The sequence below is a fragment of the Manis javanica genome, chromosome 1 (assembly GCF_040802235.1).
Source record: "Manis javanica isolate MJ-LG chromosome 1, MJ_LKY, whole genome shotgun sequence".
NCBI classification, from domain to species: domain Eukaryota; kingdom Metazoa; phylum Chordata; class Mammalia; order Pholidota; family Manidae; genus Manis; species Manis javanica.
The window spans coordinates 95,128,012-95,146,217 of NC_133156.1; the positions used below are offsets into that span (position 1 = coordinate 95,128,012).

Genomic DNA, 18,206 nt, shown 5'->3' on the forward strand with positions numbered 1-18,206 from the left:
TTCTAACTAGTTACAGTTATATAGCAGAACTATTGATTTATCTATATTTGTTTCATACCAGCAAAGCCTTGCTAAACACAGCATTCCAGGAAAATGCTAAACACTGTGGATTCAAAGATGGCTAATAAACATCTTATAAAAAGAGTTCATCTATAACTAATCCAAGTCAGAACATTATAGATGCAACAGAAGATGCAGATGAAGGAGAGACTAATTTAAAAGGTACAGTATGGTACATTTTGACATGTATACACCTATGAAATTATCACCAGTCAAGGCAGTGAAAATATTCATCACTCCCAAATTTTCTTTGTGTGCCTGTATGACCCATCCTGCCATTCCTCCCACTATCTCCAGAAACCCCTGATCTGCTTGCTATCACTCTAGATTAGTTTTCATTTTCTAGAATTTTATACATGGGGGATAATAGAGAATATACTCATTTTTATCTGGGTTCTTTCATTCACCATAATGATTTTGAGGTTCATCCATAGTGTTGTATGTATTAATAGTTCATTCTTTTTTTATTGCTGAGTAGTACTCTACTGCATGGACATGGAACAGTTTGTTTATTCATTTACCTGTAGAAGGACATTTGGATTTTTTCTAGTATTTGGCTGCTACTGATAAAGCTTCTATGAACATTCACATATAAGTCTTTGAATGGCCATATCCTTTTGTTTCTTTTGGGTAAATAGCTAGGAGTGGAATGAATGGGTCATTAGTATTTATATATATATGTATATATTTTAGTAGTTATATATTTTAAGAATATGTAAGAAACTGCCAAACTGTTTTTCAATGTGATTGTACCATTGTACCATCCTACCAGCAGATGCCCAGGCAATCCAGTGGATTTCGTGTCAAAAAACAGTGCTGGAACAATTGGATATACATATGCAAACAAAAGAAAATAAAAAGAAACAGAAAATATATCTCTATCCAAACCTCATGCCATATTAAAAAATATACTCAGAACAGACCTCTTAATGAAATGTAAAACCTAGAACTACAAAACTTCTAGGAGAAACTACTTTAAAATGATGAGATTGGGTAAGCTCTTATCAAGGATATTGTAGAAGGCAGAATTGAAAGGATTTGGTAGCAAACCAGACATTAAAAGGCAGGGAGAAGTCAATGGTGATGCCTTAACTGGTTCTCACTGGCCAGATGGCAAGAGGATTAACATAGATATGATGAGGTACACAGAAGGACTAGTGGGTTCAGATGTCAGAAAACATTTGAGTTGCCAGTGCAAAGTCCAGGTAGATACATCCTACAGACAACTAGAAACACTAACCTGCTGGGCCTGGGGAAACCAAGAGGGAGATAGGAATTTTCAAATTACTTGCATAATAATAACAGATAATGTTAGGAGGGTGGATGGTCTCACCAAGCCGTAGCATATAAATGAGTTAGAGTTGAAGACACAGTCTTGGGGAACATCAACATATAGGTGATGACAGGAGGCAGAAGAAGTAAAAAAAAGAAGGCAAGGTGGAGCAATGCCAGCAAAACTGCAGAGAGACCAAATGGGATGATTACCCTTGACTTCTGTCAAGATCTTCCAGACTCTATTCAATACATAGGAAATCCTGTGGGGGCTCCATCTTCAAAATGTATCCAGAATTCAACCACTCTTCACCACCTCTGCTGCTACCCCCCTGATTTAAGCCACCATCAGGTCTCACTTGAATTGCTGCAATAGCTTCCTAATTTGTCTTCTTGTTTCTTACCTTACTTGATACAGGATATTCTTAATAGAGCAACCAGAGAAATCCTTTCCAGGATCTAAGGAGTTCATTTTTGAGCAGTTCACCATTCAGTACCCTACAATGGCTCCCCACTTCAGTTACAGTAAAAGCCGAAATCCTTAATGCCTGCAAGGTCTTATGTGATCCCCTCCTCCCATCCCACACTTCTTTGACCTCCTCTCCTATTCTTCAGTTCTCTTCAGTTCTACCCCGTGCCCAATCCACTAGACTATGCTGTCCTTCTTGCCACTCCTTGAATATGACGGACATGCTCCTGCCTCAGGCCTTTGCCCTAATTGTTCCTTCTGCTTGGAATTCTCCTGCCCCTTTTATACAGTATCATTATTTCAGTCTTTGTTCACTATTTAAAACTATAACCTACCTGCCCCTTCCACACTGTACACCTACCATTCCCAACCCTCTCACCCCGTTTTTCTCTCACCCTACTATTTTTCTTCACAGCATCTATTACTGTTTAGCATACTAGAGAAGTAATTCATTAATTAATGAATTAATATGGTCTGTCTCTCTCCTGCTAAATATATTAAACTCCTTAGGTCAGGGATCTTTCTGTCTGTTTACTCATTTATCCCAAGTGCCTAAATCAGTACCTACCCCATAGTAAACACTCAATAAAGATTTGTTAAGTAAATGAGAAGGATCCTCACTCTGGGCAATTAGAAAGGCATTGTTAACTCTTTATTATATTATTTCAGAGAGATCCATTTTCCAAACTGGTGCCCCCTAGTAAAATTAGCTTGGAAAACATTTCATCAGACCTACATCCCTCTGGAAGAATCCCAATGCACTTTACACTCCTATAAGCTCCAAGTCCTGCAGTGAACGTAACTGCTTTCTTCATTTAACAGTCTTTGCAAAATGTGCATTGCCAGACTTTTCCACAGCAACCTAATAGTTTAACCTAACAGTGGTGTTCAGAGGTGGAACACTGTCATGAGGTAGTGAGGGCCTAAGGAGTGGGTGAACCATGACGTGGAAGCAATGGGGACAAACTAACCTTTTGAAAGACTAGGTGATAAAAGGAAGGTTGGGTGGGAGGTGGCACTAGCTAGCACTGGCACAGGAAACAGGAAGGTTTTTGCTTGTTTCTATTTTTAGGAACAAGGGGTTGGAACATGTTTGTAAGCTGGAATGAGAGTTAAGAGAGAAAGAGGATAGTTAATGAGCCAAGTCCCCAAGAAGTTAGAAAAGAACAGCAAAAGTGTGATGTAATAAACATTTTCTTATAAAATAGTAGCTTTCAAACTTTAATTGTGACCCACACTAAGGGATTTGTTTTACATAGCAAATCAGTGCACACACATAAAATATGAAAATATTTAAAAACTAAACAATTTCAAAAACTATTCTTAGCATTATTATGTGCCATACAGTCATATTTTCTATTCTGTCTGCTCTATTTAATTTCATCCCATCCCAACCCAGCCCATCCTGTTTTATTCCTCTCAGTGTTGATTGCAGCCCACTAAATAGATTTCATGAGCCAGAATTTTGTCCTTTCCAGCTGCTTTTGGGAGACATCCTCCAACCGATCTTCAAAGGCAATCCATTCTTCAGCTGTGTCCATTCTGCTATTTATTCCATCTATTTGTTCTTTATTTTACCTATTATATTCTTTATACCTGATGTTTCTACTAGGGTTTTAAAGACTTGTTTATTTTTATTTTTCTTGCTTAATGTTAGTAAGTTCCTTTTCCTCCTTATTATATTCCATGCTTATTTTAAATCTTTGGTTTCTGTTCCAATAATCATGCTTCAGATGATATAAACTGCTCAGTTTGTAGTCTTCTTTTTACACTAATTGTTCCTCATGTGTCTCAGCCCAGCAATTTGGAGATTGCTCATTGTGAAAAATTTGTAAAACATAGAAAAGTACAATATAAATAACAAAATAAATATGACCCATAATTTTACCTCCGAGAAAGAACCAATTGACCTTCTAGTGTGTTTTCTTCCAGTCATACTATTTGTATGTATAGTATATTAAATAATTGACACATTAAATAAAAAAGTGGACTTTTTACTTACCATTAATCTTAAGATTTTTTTCAAGTTATTAAAATTGTACACAGACCTAATTTTTAGTGACTGCAAAATATCCTATCTTAGGAATATATAGTAATATATTTAACTCTAGGACATTTAGAATATTTCCAGCTTTTGCCCCTTTAAAACAAATCATTGCAACAAACATTTTTATACATAAATCTTTGCTCATATTTTTGGTTATTTCCTTAGAATAGCATCCTAGAGTGAATGAATTGAGGAGAATGAGCACTTAGGATCCAAAGTTCGTATTTCCAAATTCTTTGCTAGTTTCTGCCATTTTACACTTTACATAGGCAGTGTATGATTGAGTTCCTATCATCACACCCATCCATCCTTACATAATTTGCTAATTTGATAAAGAAAAATGGAATTTCACCATTTTCTAATTTGCATGTCTTTCATTACTAGTGATCATTCATTATTTGTATTTACTCCTCTGCATATTTTGGGTCCAGGCCTTTTCTCAGTCTTTTCAGCTTGGAAGCCTAGCCAACCAAGGTCCTTTAGCAAAGGTGATTCCCTCACATGTGCCTCTATGAGAAGACCCTGAGCAGACCTTCTGCACCAGGGCCTAAGTTTGTACTCACTGCAGTCAACCTCCCCACTCCCTCACCTACTCAGTTTGGTGTCAGATCCTGTTTTCAGGTGAGGGGTTGGCTGTCTCTGTGGATAGACATCGGGGTTTTGGTGTGTTTGCATATGTAGAGCAGACGAGGGATAGTTCAGTCCTATATAAGCCTGGACATCAGGCAATAAAGAGTTTTTGTGGGTATGTGTCATGGAGAAGGTTAGTCACTATATATTTTAAACACACAAAAAATTACAATTTTAACAAGGCTTTCTCATGGTCTAATAAAGATCCTTTTCACTTTCAGTGTGTCTTGTAGACAGCTGTACCCCTAGAATCACTTTAGAGAGTCCCCTCCTTCCCAAGCAGACAGGTTTATCTTCACAGACATTCCCTTGTTTGAAATATAAATATAAATAAATAAATAATTCCTTCTAAAGGTGGCAATATTCTTTTTTCCAATTTTTATATTAGAATTAAAAATACCACCTATTTCCAGGAAATTAACTTATTAAGCAATGTAAATAAGCACTAGAAGATTACAGAGCCACAAGCACATATTCTTGAGGGTCTCATATTGAAGGCAGTCAGTCCCCCGGAGGAGGATTCTTCTTTGGAATGGAGATGTGTGTACTTTGCAGTTAAATTCATGATTAAAAAAAGAAACCTTGAATTGGGTATGCAAAATGTAACTCTGTGCCACTGTAAACCACTGAGATGCAGAACTAAGTCAGTCTCTGTTGGTGTGTGTTGGGAAGGGGAGGGCTAGTCCAGGTTAACTGCGGTAATGAAAATTCCTGAGTCAGTGTAAATAATTTTGCTGTTATAAAAAAAAACCACAGATTTAGACCTTTGCTGACATTCTGAATTCTTGAGGATTTCTGAATCCTGCTCAGGCCATGAAATGCTTGTTTAAGGAGATGTTGTGCAAGCACAGACTGCCTAGTAAGACCCAGGAGACCACTAAAATAGCTTCTTCACAAAGGAATCTCATCTTCCAACACACTGCCTGAAGACCCACCATTTGAAACTGGATTACAGCATTTTATCAACAGAATCTCCAGGTTAACATATTCCCACTCTTGGGAGAGGTATCAACCTTCAGCCTGTAATATGCTATCTTGAACTTACTTTCAAACTACCTAACCATCCCTGAAGAAGCAGACTTGCGGGGTGGAAAGAGTGCGACCCATAGGGTCCTGTGCTGGGAGAGGCTTCAGAACTGGGCCATGGTGGAGATGGAAGGCTCTGCCATCACTGCCTCTATAACAGCTAGCAGCAATTCCCACCCTCTTTCCTCAGCCATCATACGGAGGTACCCACTTCACCCATTGTTGTGATCTCATTGAAATTAGCTTACTGGCATATGTGAACCAACACTCATGGCAGGTAGTATTACACCATATGAGAATGCTGAAGTGGAGGTCCCTGGACAGCCAGAGAAACATTTTAAGGTCATTGTGGGCCCCTAAGGAATTAGGACAGGTAAGAAGTAAAAAAAAAACATGTAATGTGTGGTGTGGGGAGAGGAGGGGTGCTCACAATTTTGTTTGGATTTAATTCTGGCAGAGCCTTAACTCTTCTTTTTTTACTGAAGATAATCCGAAAGTCTCAAAATTGTAAGCAAGTTGAGGTTACAATCCAGAAAGGCATGGCAAAAATTGTCACTGTGACTTCACTAATGTGTGTGCTCTGTTAAGACATTGGGGTTCCTTTGAGTATTTCTGGGGTGAAAAAGATACAGGAAAATGACCAAAACTTTATTGAATGCCTACTGCAAGCAGAGTGTTACAAAGAGCTAGGTGAGTGAAGGTTCAAAAACAAACAGAAAAGGAGGAAACAACCCAAATGCACATAGATGGATGAATAGATAAGTAAAATGTGGTATATACATACAATGAAATATTATACAGACTTGAAAAGAGATGAAATTATGATCCAACCTTGGAGACATTGTTAAGTGAAATAAGGCAGTCACAGAAGACAAATATTGTATGATTCAACTAATATGAGGTAGCTAAAATAGTCAAATTCACAGAGACAAGAAATAGAAGAGTGGCTGCCAAGGGTCTGCTGATGGGAGGGGGAGGAATGGGAGTTACTCTTTAAAGGGTAGAGTGTCAATTTGGGATGACAGAAAAGCTCTGGAAACGGATAGTGGTGATAGCTGCACGGATGTATTTAATGCCTCTAATGTGTACATATTACAGTGGTAAATTGTATGCTATGTGTATTTTAACACACTGGAAAATAAACAAGAAACAACGAATAGAACCCCTTTGGGCCTCCAGACATTTGAGTTTACAAAGATAAGGGTAGACGCACACGACTACAAGGAAGGCTCTCACAGGGACCCTGAGGCTTGGTGCACTTCGGCTGGATAACTCTGAAAGGACTTATCATTAGGCATAGTAATGATCTGTTTACCGGGCTCCCCCAAGAGACTGTAAGCACCCTCACACCAGTACACCCTCCCGTTGCACTTTTTCTGTCTCCAGAACCCAGAGTGCCAGAAACAAAGTAATATCTGGATACAAGCTTGTGGAATGACTCGTCGAGAAAGAACGGTGCCCCGTGTTCGCCGAGTTTGAAAACATGTTCTTGTTCACTTTCACAGATAAACTCCAAGGATGCGCTAAAGGCCGAGAGAGCAGTCCAGGCTCTGGCCCCGGGAGTTTACTCCCCCAGATCTCTGCCCGCCTTGGCCCACCTCTGACCCAGACGGAGCTCTCAGTGGGGGGCCCGAGGGCAAAGAGCTGAGACTGTGCCTCCCGAGGATCCCGCCGCCTCGCTGGCTCCTGCGGCGCATAATCCCGAGACCCCACCGCAGGTACCTGAGCCCAAGACGCCTGCGGGAAGAAATCCTAAAACTGCAGTCCAAGGAAATGCTTCCCCGTCCGCCCAGTCAGCACAGAGGAGAGTGGGGCCTCAAGAAAGAAGACGTCAGGCCGCCGGAACCCGGTGGGAAGGAAGCCCTGAAGCCCAGGGGCCACACTCGCAAAAAACCTTGCTCTGCAAGCTAGGGATGGGCCAGCGCCCTGACCAGCACTGCTCTGCGCCGCCGCCAGGGGGCAGCCCTCCCCCACGTGGACATCTCCGGGCTGCGCAGGCGCTCAGCCATTTGAAGCATCCACGCGAGCCTGCCTCGCGGGAGAGGGCGTCGCCACGTGGTCCCCTGCACTCCTCACCAACAAGTTTCTCGTCCCCTTGTACCAGATAAAAGGGGCAAGGGTGGAGCTTTCCCAGCGCGACCCAGAGCTGGGAATGCGTTAGGGAGGGAGGTCCGGGGGTGGGGGACAAGCGGCGCCAAAGGGAGACGCGCGGGAAATGAAACGCCTGAGTTTCTGCGCTCGGGAAATTTCACGGGCGCCGAGCTAAAGGTCTCAAATGTGTAGCATAACTAAAGCAAACAAAGCATGTTATAGCAAACAAAGCATGTGGCATGCCCAAATGTGGGGCTTTAGTAAATCTCACCCAAATCTCTGTTAACACTCAGTCCCTGCAGCGCTCCTCTATGGTAGATCTTCCGTTCCGACCTTCAGTAAACTCACTTTCCCCTAAGTGGCCAGAAGACAATATGCCAGTTTTTCAGACGTTTCTAGGGAAGACCCCTTTAACGCTTTGGGGAGGGTCTTCGGACAAAGTTACAAACGGAACGCAGAGGCAATCTCCGCGCCCTTCTTGGCCAGACAAGTACTGGGCGGTGGTAACAGAACCGAATGACGGCTGTAACTGATCATCTGAAGTAACTAATGATCTATGGGCAAATTCTACTCTCCGTTTCATCTCTAAGTGTTTAGCCACACATCAACCCTCAATCCAGAGAAAATCATGGTGTTTGTTTAGATATCGACTGAGTACTTATAAAGCTTAAACTTTCAAATGTAAAAGCGAACTCCTTGGTAAGGACTCTTGGCTACATCAACAAAGCAATGTAACGCTTGATTAATTGTGCTGATTAATGTTGGCTCAGGTTAACGCTGAGCCCATTACAGTAATTAAATGGATCAGCCGTATATCAAAATAGAGTCAATGAAAAATAAGTGATTTAGAACTTTGAGGCGTTCCGTAGATCTTTCAAAGATCTATGATGGATTGTATGGGTCATTTGTAAGTGTAACTGGTTGGTAGCTGTTCTAGCAATAAAAACTTAATTTTAAAAGAAGTTTTAGATGGGGGAACAGTTTATTTTTGAGGCTGTGATTGATAAGGGAAGTAATTAAACGTTTGGAAACGTGAAAACTACTTGGTTGATAAAATGATATACAGAACAGCTAATGATTGTTCCTACAGAAAGCTATTGACTTGGCACTCAAGTCTGGTCATGTGGTCATTTTAATCAGAAAGCTAAAATTTTGAAACAAGTCCCCCACTTTGAAATAGAAGTGTTTTTAAGAAATTCAAAAACCCAAACGTTATGACTATGTGAGTGTGGATTCCACAAGCTATTAGGATTTTTCTGGTAGCGAAAATAAAGTTGATGACAAAATAAGAATACTTAAAATAGCATCCGGGGGCTCTCTTGTCCCCTCCTGGCGTGAACCAGAAACTCTATTCTCCTACTTTATCTCTAAATAAAAGCCTGTACCAAAAAAAAAAAAAAAAAAATACCATCCCACTTGAATTATTTCCACTACCTCCTTACCTGAAAAGGAAAATTGAGTTGAAAAGAACTTAAATTTTCTTTAAAAGAAGTTATTTCGTTTCTTTTCACCAGTAGCTATTGGAAGTATTTAGTGGATTATACAAAAACATTTTTAAAAACCGGTTGGAAAGTTTTACCATTGTAGTTTCTGTTATTAAGTCGGCCTGAGTCGACATACGTGTATATGTTGTAATAATTTGTGTGTTGAAATTACTGTGAGGTGTTGATTTTAATGTCTCTCTGATTCGGGGCTATAGTTTTCCCTGCCCCATTATAAAGGAAATTTTTCGAATAATTCCTAGGTGCAATTTTTTTGTTTGACTTTCCATTAAAATTTGCTATTTCTTCTCTGCATTCACTGATTACTTTCTTTATTCCCATGAAATTTGTCAGATTCTCTCATTAGAGTGGCTCAGTTTAGCTGTCACTTTTCTAGGGCATTCAATCGCATATAAGTGACTAAAACGCCAGCCTAACAGCATTTTTATTAACAGATGGCAGAAAACAAATGTCTTTAGAGAAAAACCGAAGGGGACAGGTTGAAAGGTCAATAAACAATTATTACTGTGCTTAAACTGTGTGTGGTGGGGGGGTGGGGGGGGTTCTCATTAGATTCGATGGGGAGCAGCTTGCCAAACTGGGGAAGATGGGACAGCCCACAGACCTCTTAGCCATTCCCCCAGGTATCACCTCAGACAATGGGGGAGGGGAGTGTCATCTCCGGGCTGGACGTCTCCTACAAGCCGTCGAATTGCCAAATCGTTGCGTCGCGAGCGTGCATCTGAGGTTAGGGCTGAGGGCTAATTGAAGAGAAAGAAAGAAGCTGGAACTCTTGCAGTGATTGTAGCTTCAGACCATCGTGGACCAGCACGCAATCCCAGGACAAGGCACGGTCGGGTCCTCTCCTCCCGCGTCCTCCTACGGGTGAACCTTCTCTCCCCGCAGGGCAGATTTCTTAGGCTCTCCTTCTCTTCCCTCTGCAGCGCTCTGACGTGCACACCATGTGACAGGCTTCCTGCTATAAGCCGAGGCAAGATCCGCCCTCTCCCGGACTCAGCCCTTGCCTCGCCGAGCGCCGTTCCCAGACCCTCTCCAGTCCTGCACCCTCCTGGGCGCCCGAACGCGGACTGCTCGCCCGGGGCCCCGCCGCCCACTCGCCAACAGACCGGGTGAGGGGCTTTCCGAGAGGGGAAGGTCAAGTGCCCGCCCGGGCTCAGGGCGCGCGGAGCCAGGGTAGCCCAGAGATCGCGCGGCTACCGCGGCGGCGCAGGAGTTACAAAGTCGCGGCGCAAGCCTCGGCCGCCGCCGGGCAGCCCCTGCGCCGCGTGAGCAGCGGCGGCGCCCCAGCGTGGCGCTCCCGGGCCGGGCCCGCCGCCCGGGACCCGGGCTGGGGCGCGGCGGGAGCCCGGAGCCCGGCGCCCCTATGCGCCGCCTCGCCGCCGCCGCGCCCCAGCCATGACCCTGAGCGCGGAGATGTCCGATGCCTCTGGCCTCGCCGAGGAGACAGACATCGACGTGGTGGGGGAGGGCGAGGACGAAGACGACGAGGAAGAAGAGGATGACGACGAGGGCAGCGGTGGTGGGCCCCGACTGGCTGTCCCCGCGCGGCAGCGGCGGCGGAGGCGCTCGTACGCCGGCGAGGACGAGCTGGAGGACCTGGAGGAGGAGGAGGACGACGACGACCTCTTGCTGGCCCCGCGGACGGGGGGCTCCCCGCCGCCCCAGGGCCCAGCCCCGGCGGCCGGGGCCGGGACCGGGGCGGGCGGCAGCGCGGGCGCGGGCGGCGGCGGCGGCGGCGCGGGCGGCGGCGCCAAGAACCCTCTGGTGAAGCCGCCCTACTCGTACATCGCGCTCATCACCATGGCCATCCTGCAGAGCCCCAAGAAGCGGCTGACGCTGAGCGAGATCTGCGAGTTCATCAGCGGCCGCTTCCCCTACTACCGCGAGAAGTTCCCCGCCTGGCAGAACAGCATCCGCCACAACTTGTCGCTCAACGACTGCTTCGTCAAGATCCCCCGCGAGCCCGGCAACCCCGGCAAGGGCAACTACTGGACGCTCGACCCCGAGTCCGCCGACATGTTCGACAACGGCAGCTTCCTGCGGCGGAGGAAGCGCTTCAAACGGCAGCCGCTGCTGCCGCCCAACGCTGCCGCCGCCGAGTCGCTGCTGCTGCGCGGCGCGGGGGGCGCGGGGGCCGCGGGCGACCCGGCCGCGGCGCTCTTCCCGCCCGGGCCCCCGCCGCCGCCGCACGCCTACGGCTACGGCCCGTACGGCTGCGGCTACGGCCTGCAGCTGCCGCCCTACGCGCCGCCCTCCGCCCTTTTCGCTGCCGCCGCCGCCGCCGCCGCTGCTGCCGCCGCCTTCCACCCGCACTCGCCTCCGCCGCCCCCGCCGCCGCCGCCGCCGCCGCAGCACGGCGCGGCCGCCGAGCTGGCCCGGACCGCCTTCGGCTACCGGCCGCACCCGCTCGGCGCCCCCTTGCCCGGCCCCCTGCAGGCCTCGGCGGCCAAGGCGGGCGGCCCGGGCGCCTCGGCGCTGGCGCGCTCGCCCTTCTCCATCGAGAGCATCATCGGAGGCAGCCTGGGCCCGGCCGCTGCGGCCGCCGCCGCCGCGCAGGCCTCGCCCTCGCCCTCGCCCTCTCCGAGGACGCCGTCCGCGCCCGGACCCGGCGGCGGCTGCGCGGCTCAGGCGGCCGTGGGCCCGGCGGCCGCCCTCACACGCTCACTGGTGGCTGCCGCCGCCGCCGCCGCTTCCTCCGTCTCCTCGTCGGCCGCCCTGGGAACTCTGCACCAAGGGACTGCCCTGTCCAGTGTGGAGAACTTTACCGCTAGGATTTCAAATTGTTAATAACGCTATGTTAGCGCGCTTGAGAAAGAGAAGGTAGGAATCCCGGCTCCTTTATTCATCTTGGTGGTGCGGTGTTTTTCTCGCTCCTTCTGGCGCGGGCCGTCCGACCTCGCCCCCACAAGTTTCTCTGCTCGGGATGCTCAGACGAGAATGGCAACAGCTTGGGCACGCTTTGGGGCTTAGTGGGGCCCTCTATGCAAAGTTGCCCTCTGCTGAAGACCCCGACCCGGGGTGGGGAGGAAGAGGGTGCTAGCGGTGGGTCTGCCCTGTCTAGGCACGAGGGGCTTCCTTGATTTTCGGGGGATTTTTTAAAATTCTAAGCCTTTTGGGGGTCTGGAGATTCTCAGGTCCAGGCGTTAAAAAAAAAAAACCCCACCAGTAATGTTCAAGAAAAATAATACAAAACTAGTAAAGGTCCCGAAGAATGCCAGCGAAGCAATAGTTTTTCATTTGAGGACACTTGTCTGGTGTACTTTTTCATGAAAAGGAAAAAGTGATTAACATGTTTACACAAGGAAAAAAGTCAAATGATAATTTCTTTAACCTGTGTTTTGTATCATAATAGACATGCGGAACTTTTATTTTGTACTTACTGCGTATTCTTTACAAGGAGTATTGTAAAATTTACCGGCAATTATTATTGTACTATTCTATTGTAAGATTTTTACACTTTTTCAGAAATAAAATGCTTAATTTTCAAAGAAAATCCACCAAAAGAATTGCCTTTAGTCGTCCCCTTCTAGTTTATTTTTTCTGTTAAAAAAGTTATGTGAGATAACCTATTATAAAATAGGAAATATTTTCAAAGAGAATTTGAGAAAAGCCTCATGCCATGATTTTTCATGTGTACTAGCTAAGTCAAAACCATTGCAGATCAGAAACTACTTCAAAATGAGTACAAATAAAACAAGTTATTTTAGGGTACATTTTCAAATCTCATCTATTCCATTTTGAAGTGATGAGGCTATTTAAAATTAATGCCACAGTTACCCAAAGATAATTTTATAGAACTTTTAATTTTATTTTTGAGCTTCCCACTTGATTTAATTTCCACATAACTTTCAGCACAATATTGTATATATGTGTAAAAACTGTAACACAGTATTGTAATGGGAGCAATATGAGCAAATAGGCAATTTTTGGTTCAAAAAATTAAATACAGATGATCAGTTAAAACAGCTTTAAAGTCCTGAATAAGAAAATATTTACATATATAAAGCAATTGTATTTGAAACTTCTAGTATTTAAAGCTACTATTTTCTTGACAGAAGGGATTCCAGTAATTGTATAAAGCACTTTTTATCCTCAAAGGCAAACTTAACAGCAAAATTCTAGGGTAAATGAGTAACAAGGTATGTAGAGAAATACCCAATTTTAGGATAATATGCACTTTAAAGAACAAAAATGAATGCATCAGGTGTTTATTGAACTTATATTTATACAATTTTAAGAAATTTAGGATATCTTTTTTCAAATTTTAAGTGTTTTCATTAACTAGTTGCAGATAATTTCTAGTTCTTTGAAAACATCTGAGACTAAAGTTTTGATGGCTAAAAATGTTATTGTGGGCTCCAAATAAAACCAAGGTATATGTGATATGTCATTTAAATGCTTGATATCAGTGAGTTTCAGAGAGGATTAAATCTGTTTATTAAATGTTTTTTATGTACCTGGACAGGTATGTATATGAAGATCTGGCAGATTTAGCCTAGCAAGTTAAGGAAGACTGACTGCATTATAGCCCAACATTTTGCAGTGACGTTCACTCTTGGTGCTATGCCCTCTCGACTCTTTTTGGGGGTGGGGGGTAAAAACGGACTCTCACAGCTTGGAAATTAAATTCTGTTTTTTTCCCTATGACATATTTGGAAGAGACTAGAGTTTAGACTAAACACACTCGCCGTCAAATTTACAGCTAAATATATAGGTACAAATTAAAATATCATTAGACCAAAATCTTACATGCAAAAGTCACTTTTACGCTAGCCGAGCTAAGAGAGAGGAGACCTTGGAACAGAGAAGGTCTGACTGCCACCCCCCCCCCCAGGGGGCGTTGGCAGGCGGACCGCAAACCGCAGAGGCACTGGGGTGCACCTCGCCGCCTTATGTGTCGCATAGATCTGAAATTTAGACCCTGAAAGTAATTATGAAGAGAGCGAAAGAGCAAAACCGTGTGTATTAATTATTACTACTGTTACTATTACTATTTACATGATGCTTGGATGTCCTAAAAGCAGGAATCCCGGGTAATCCTCTCAGATTCCCGTATTTTTTAAAAAGTGCCTGGACGGGCTTCACCTCCAGGTTGTCATTGCTTTTAGGACAATGGCAAGAAGGCACTGAACGATCCCGCGCTGGTGTCCCGCTTCATTCGCGTCCTCTAAGCAAATGTAAATATGACACGCCTGCTTCAGTCTCGAGTTTGGCGTCCTGTGAGTTCAGCCTTTCCACCCTCAGGATTTGGGGTTCCACCGTAGGCTTCCCTGACCCTGCGGGCCTGGCCGGCGAGCAGCTGAGATACGGGGAAGCGAAGGCCGCAGGGCAGGCGAGTAGAGGCCCGTGGGCCGTGGACCCCGCGAACCAGGAGCGCAGGGCGCGCCCCGTCAGGCCGCGCGGGCGAGCAGGTGCTGGAACAAAGGCCGCCCGGCTACCATGGCCTTTGATGGGCAAGGACGTCTCCTCCCGGGGCTCCTCATTCGCATGCAAATCCAGCGCTGGTCCCCTTTTCTTTGAAGGCAAACAGAAGGATGTTTGTGTGTTTGTAAGGACGAAGCCTGCTTGAACAGCCTTCCTCAATAGGCTGGGTCTCGAAAAATAAACCAGTTGGACAAACATTGGCCACCAACTCTCCTCCTCCCGACTACAAAGTGTGGATTTGCTACAACTCATTAACCCGACGCTTTTCTCCTCTTCTCCTTGTTTCTCTGCTCATCAAACGCCCCCGTGGAGCCTAGAGACAAATGACCGAAGCGCAGTCGGGAGGGAATTGCAGTTAATAGGGAGAGGGATATATTGGGGGCTAATGGTTCAGGCAGCTCCTGGAGAAGGACCACACAAAAAGGATCCTCTCCATTCAGGACTCTGTTGTGCTGCGGAGATTTAATCTGCAGCTAGATTTAGCCAAATGTTATCTATTGCCGGGTAATGAAGCCCCTATGGATTGAATTGCTCCTTGTACCACACATGGTGTCATGACCTGAGATGGTTTCTTGGTTGATTTCTTTTTTCTCTATTGCATAATAATTTTATTTCTTTAAAATAAGAAGCTAGTGCTTCTGCTCAACAACGTGTTTCCTCTCCATCCCCATCCCGTGCATTTATTTAAGAGCCACTTCCCTTCCTCCTAAAAAAAGAAAAGAAAAAGAAATTGGGGAGAAGGAAAAAAAATTGTGAGCATCTTTCCCATTTCTTCATTCACTGAGGCATCTGTGCATCTCTACTTTACTTCTACAACTCAACAGTCCTTTCCTGCCCAAATTTCTGCTGATGGAACTGGAATTTTGAGTATATTTATTATCAAAATTCTTACAGTGAGTGTAATAAGCATCCATCTGGGAGAAAGAGTTCTGCCCTTCACAGTTGTTTCTTTCTTTTTTTTTTTTTTAATCTCAACATTTCTTCCTGCAGCCCTGTCCTTTGAGAAAGCTGGAAGAGGTGGTTATTCTGATGAAGGTGATTATTTTGATGGAATACCAGCCTGTGTCATTTATTAAAGGCTGTCAGAGGCCAGTGGTTGTGCTGTTTTGTTTTTCTCTCTGGCCCCAGTGGCTCTGATTTCCTTGCTTGACTGAGGACCAAGCTTGGAGCAGCTAGCAGTATTATTACAACTGCTATTGATGGATAAATATCTGATCTTACTACCCAAAGCCAGGAATTAAGAACTCTAGTTTTAGTTTTACAAATCTCTGCTGGCTACACATTTTGCTCACACCTGTTTTTATTGCTAACTGATAAAAGTCATTTGGGGGTAACTTAAAGGTCATATCAGCATCAAACTCAATCCAAATCAGAAATCTAACCAGGAACCAGCCTGAGTAACTGTGGAAGTAATTGAAATGCCAGGGGTCCCCTTCTCCCTTTAGAACTTAACCAGACAAGGACAAGCCTGGGAGCAGAGGACAAGTGAAGTGAGCCCTACAAGGTCAGCATCCATTCTTGTCTCTACCGGTTTCCTGGTGTTGCAGCTGAGTCACACATATACACACACAGGCATGCACACTCATTGCTCATCTCATCAGCTGCCACCCGCTTCCCTTCTGTCCTATGATTTTGTAATTAGGCATATGCTTTTTGTTGGTAAATGTGTTTGATGTCACTGCCAGTGAAACGTGCAGTGTTTATAGGGCCACGAATGTAAATGTGTAAATATGTTTAGTGTAAAATCTGGCCCTTCGACTTAAGCAATAAATACCCTGCCAATTCAGATACAATTGCATTTGACAGAAAGATGGAGAATCTGATCATGACCAGCTGCTCAGGGCTCTTTGGGGCTTATACTTTCCCAACTGATTTCGCTTTTCAGATCATTTCTTTGCATGTCACATCTCTCTAATCACATCTTTCCCTTGATAGGGACAGCTCAGGCTCCTTTCTTTTTATTGTTGAACCCTCTGGCATGCAGGAAACTTCCTGGTTCATTCCTCCTGCTTCTGTGCCAGGAAAATACTATTCACTAACAAGGGAAAAAACAAACCCCAATAAGCAAAAAACAAAACACCACAGAGAAAACAACTGATTATTATCATCAATCCCACTTCTGAGTCTTGAGTTTCTCTGTGTGATAAGATGGCTAGGAAGAGAAATGAGGATAAAGACAGTGAGCTTCTGACCCATGTAATTTTTCTTGTCCGTATTATAATCATCCTAACTTTTAAAATTGCTTTGAGCTACTCAACTTTTAGAAGTTAACAGTTTAGGGAAGTATAATATATATATACAGAAAAATGAACAAATCTTAACCACTTTTCACAAAGTGGACAAACCCGTGTAAACAGCATCAGATCATGCAGGGGATGTTACCAGCACTCCAGAAACCTCCCTCCTGTCAGTTCCAGTAACCATCCTCAGCACAAATTAACTTTTAAAAAGGACTTTCACTAATATTTCTCTCAAGTGCACTGTGAAATAATGAGGACAAGAATTATTACTGACCTCATTTTACAAATAAAGATATCAAGACTCCAAAGTTATGAAGTGACTTTCCCAAGGTCACAGCTACTGGGACTTCAGCATTTTAATCCCATTTTATTTCCTTTACACCACACTGCCACTTTGTTGCCGTCATTGTGATTTATTAAACACCCACTGTGGCAGGGCAATTCTCTTAGAGGTCAGAGTGTAGAAGAGACATTTATTTCTTATGCACCTTTTTGCTTTCTTGCTAGAACATCTGCCACCTCCACTCAGATATTCCCAGAGATAACCCAGCCCCTTGCTTTAGATGCATTTGAAATCTATTGGAACTATCTCAGATGTTTCCATTTTCTCTACCTCTGTTCTGTGAGACACTCTGCTAGCATCACTTTTCCATTTTTTCCCATCAGCAATCTTGAAAACATCACTCTCTCTCTACCTCCCTCCTTCCCTCCCTCCCTCCCTCCCTCCCTCCCTCTCTCTCTCTCTCTCTCTCTCTCTCACACACACACACACACACACACACACACACACACAGCTCACTTCTTCATCTTCATACTATTTGCCCATTTCCTCTGCTTCTCTTGCAGATTTTTAATGGTCAAAATCTACCAAATGAGCAGAATGCTTTGCTAAACTGTAAGCAGGTCGTTATAACGAGACTTAGGATCACATTCTCTCCATGTGGAAAAGGGAAAAATATGTAAGAGTCAGATTAGCTGATTTAACATTTATTGAGAAAACAAATCATTTTCCTGAGGATGTGCTCCCATCCCTCCAGACACACTTTTGAAAATTTTACTGTTTTTGAGCATCTGCGTATGATGGGGCTGGAGAAGGTCCTTTCAGTCCTTGCATAATTTACCCATTGCATCGGATGGAGCCTCTGGAGGGGCAATCCCACCTGGAACTCCAACAGGTGTGGCCAGAGGTCTCCCTAAAATGCTTTGGTCGGCGGAGGGAATTCCATAGCACCTGAAGGAATCCCATCTTTCCTTTGATGTGAACAGTCTATCCTTGCCCTTTGCCACCACAAGTCTCACTGAAGCCTACCCTCCTCACACAGGCTCTGTGACCACTGTTTTCTTACAAGGACATCCATGCTGGAGTCAATGCAGGCAATGCACCTAATTATGAGCTGCAGATTGCAAAGGAAAGTGTATATTGTGATCTTTCCAAGGAACAGTGC

At 44.7% G+C, this 18,206-nt stretch overlaps 1 protein-coding gene across 1 annotated transcript; it reads left to right on the forward strand.

The window, feature by feature from the left end:
- The first annotated feature begins 10,347 nt into the window (after positions 1-10,347).
- On the forward strand, positions 10,348-13,480 carry FOXD1 (forkhead box D1). The gene has a single exon (XM_037026178.2). The coding sequence runs from the start codon at positions 10,493-10,495 to the stop codon at positions 11,882-11,884; it is 1,392 nt and encodes a 463-aa protein (XP_036882073.2). The 5' UTR covers positions 10,348-10,492; the 3' UTR covers positions 11,885-13,480.
- Positions 13,481-18,206: the final 4,726 nt, after the last annotated feature.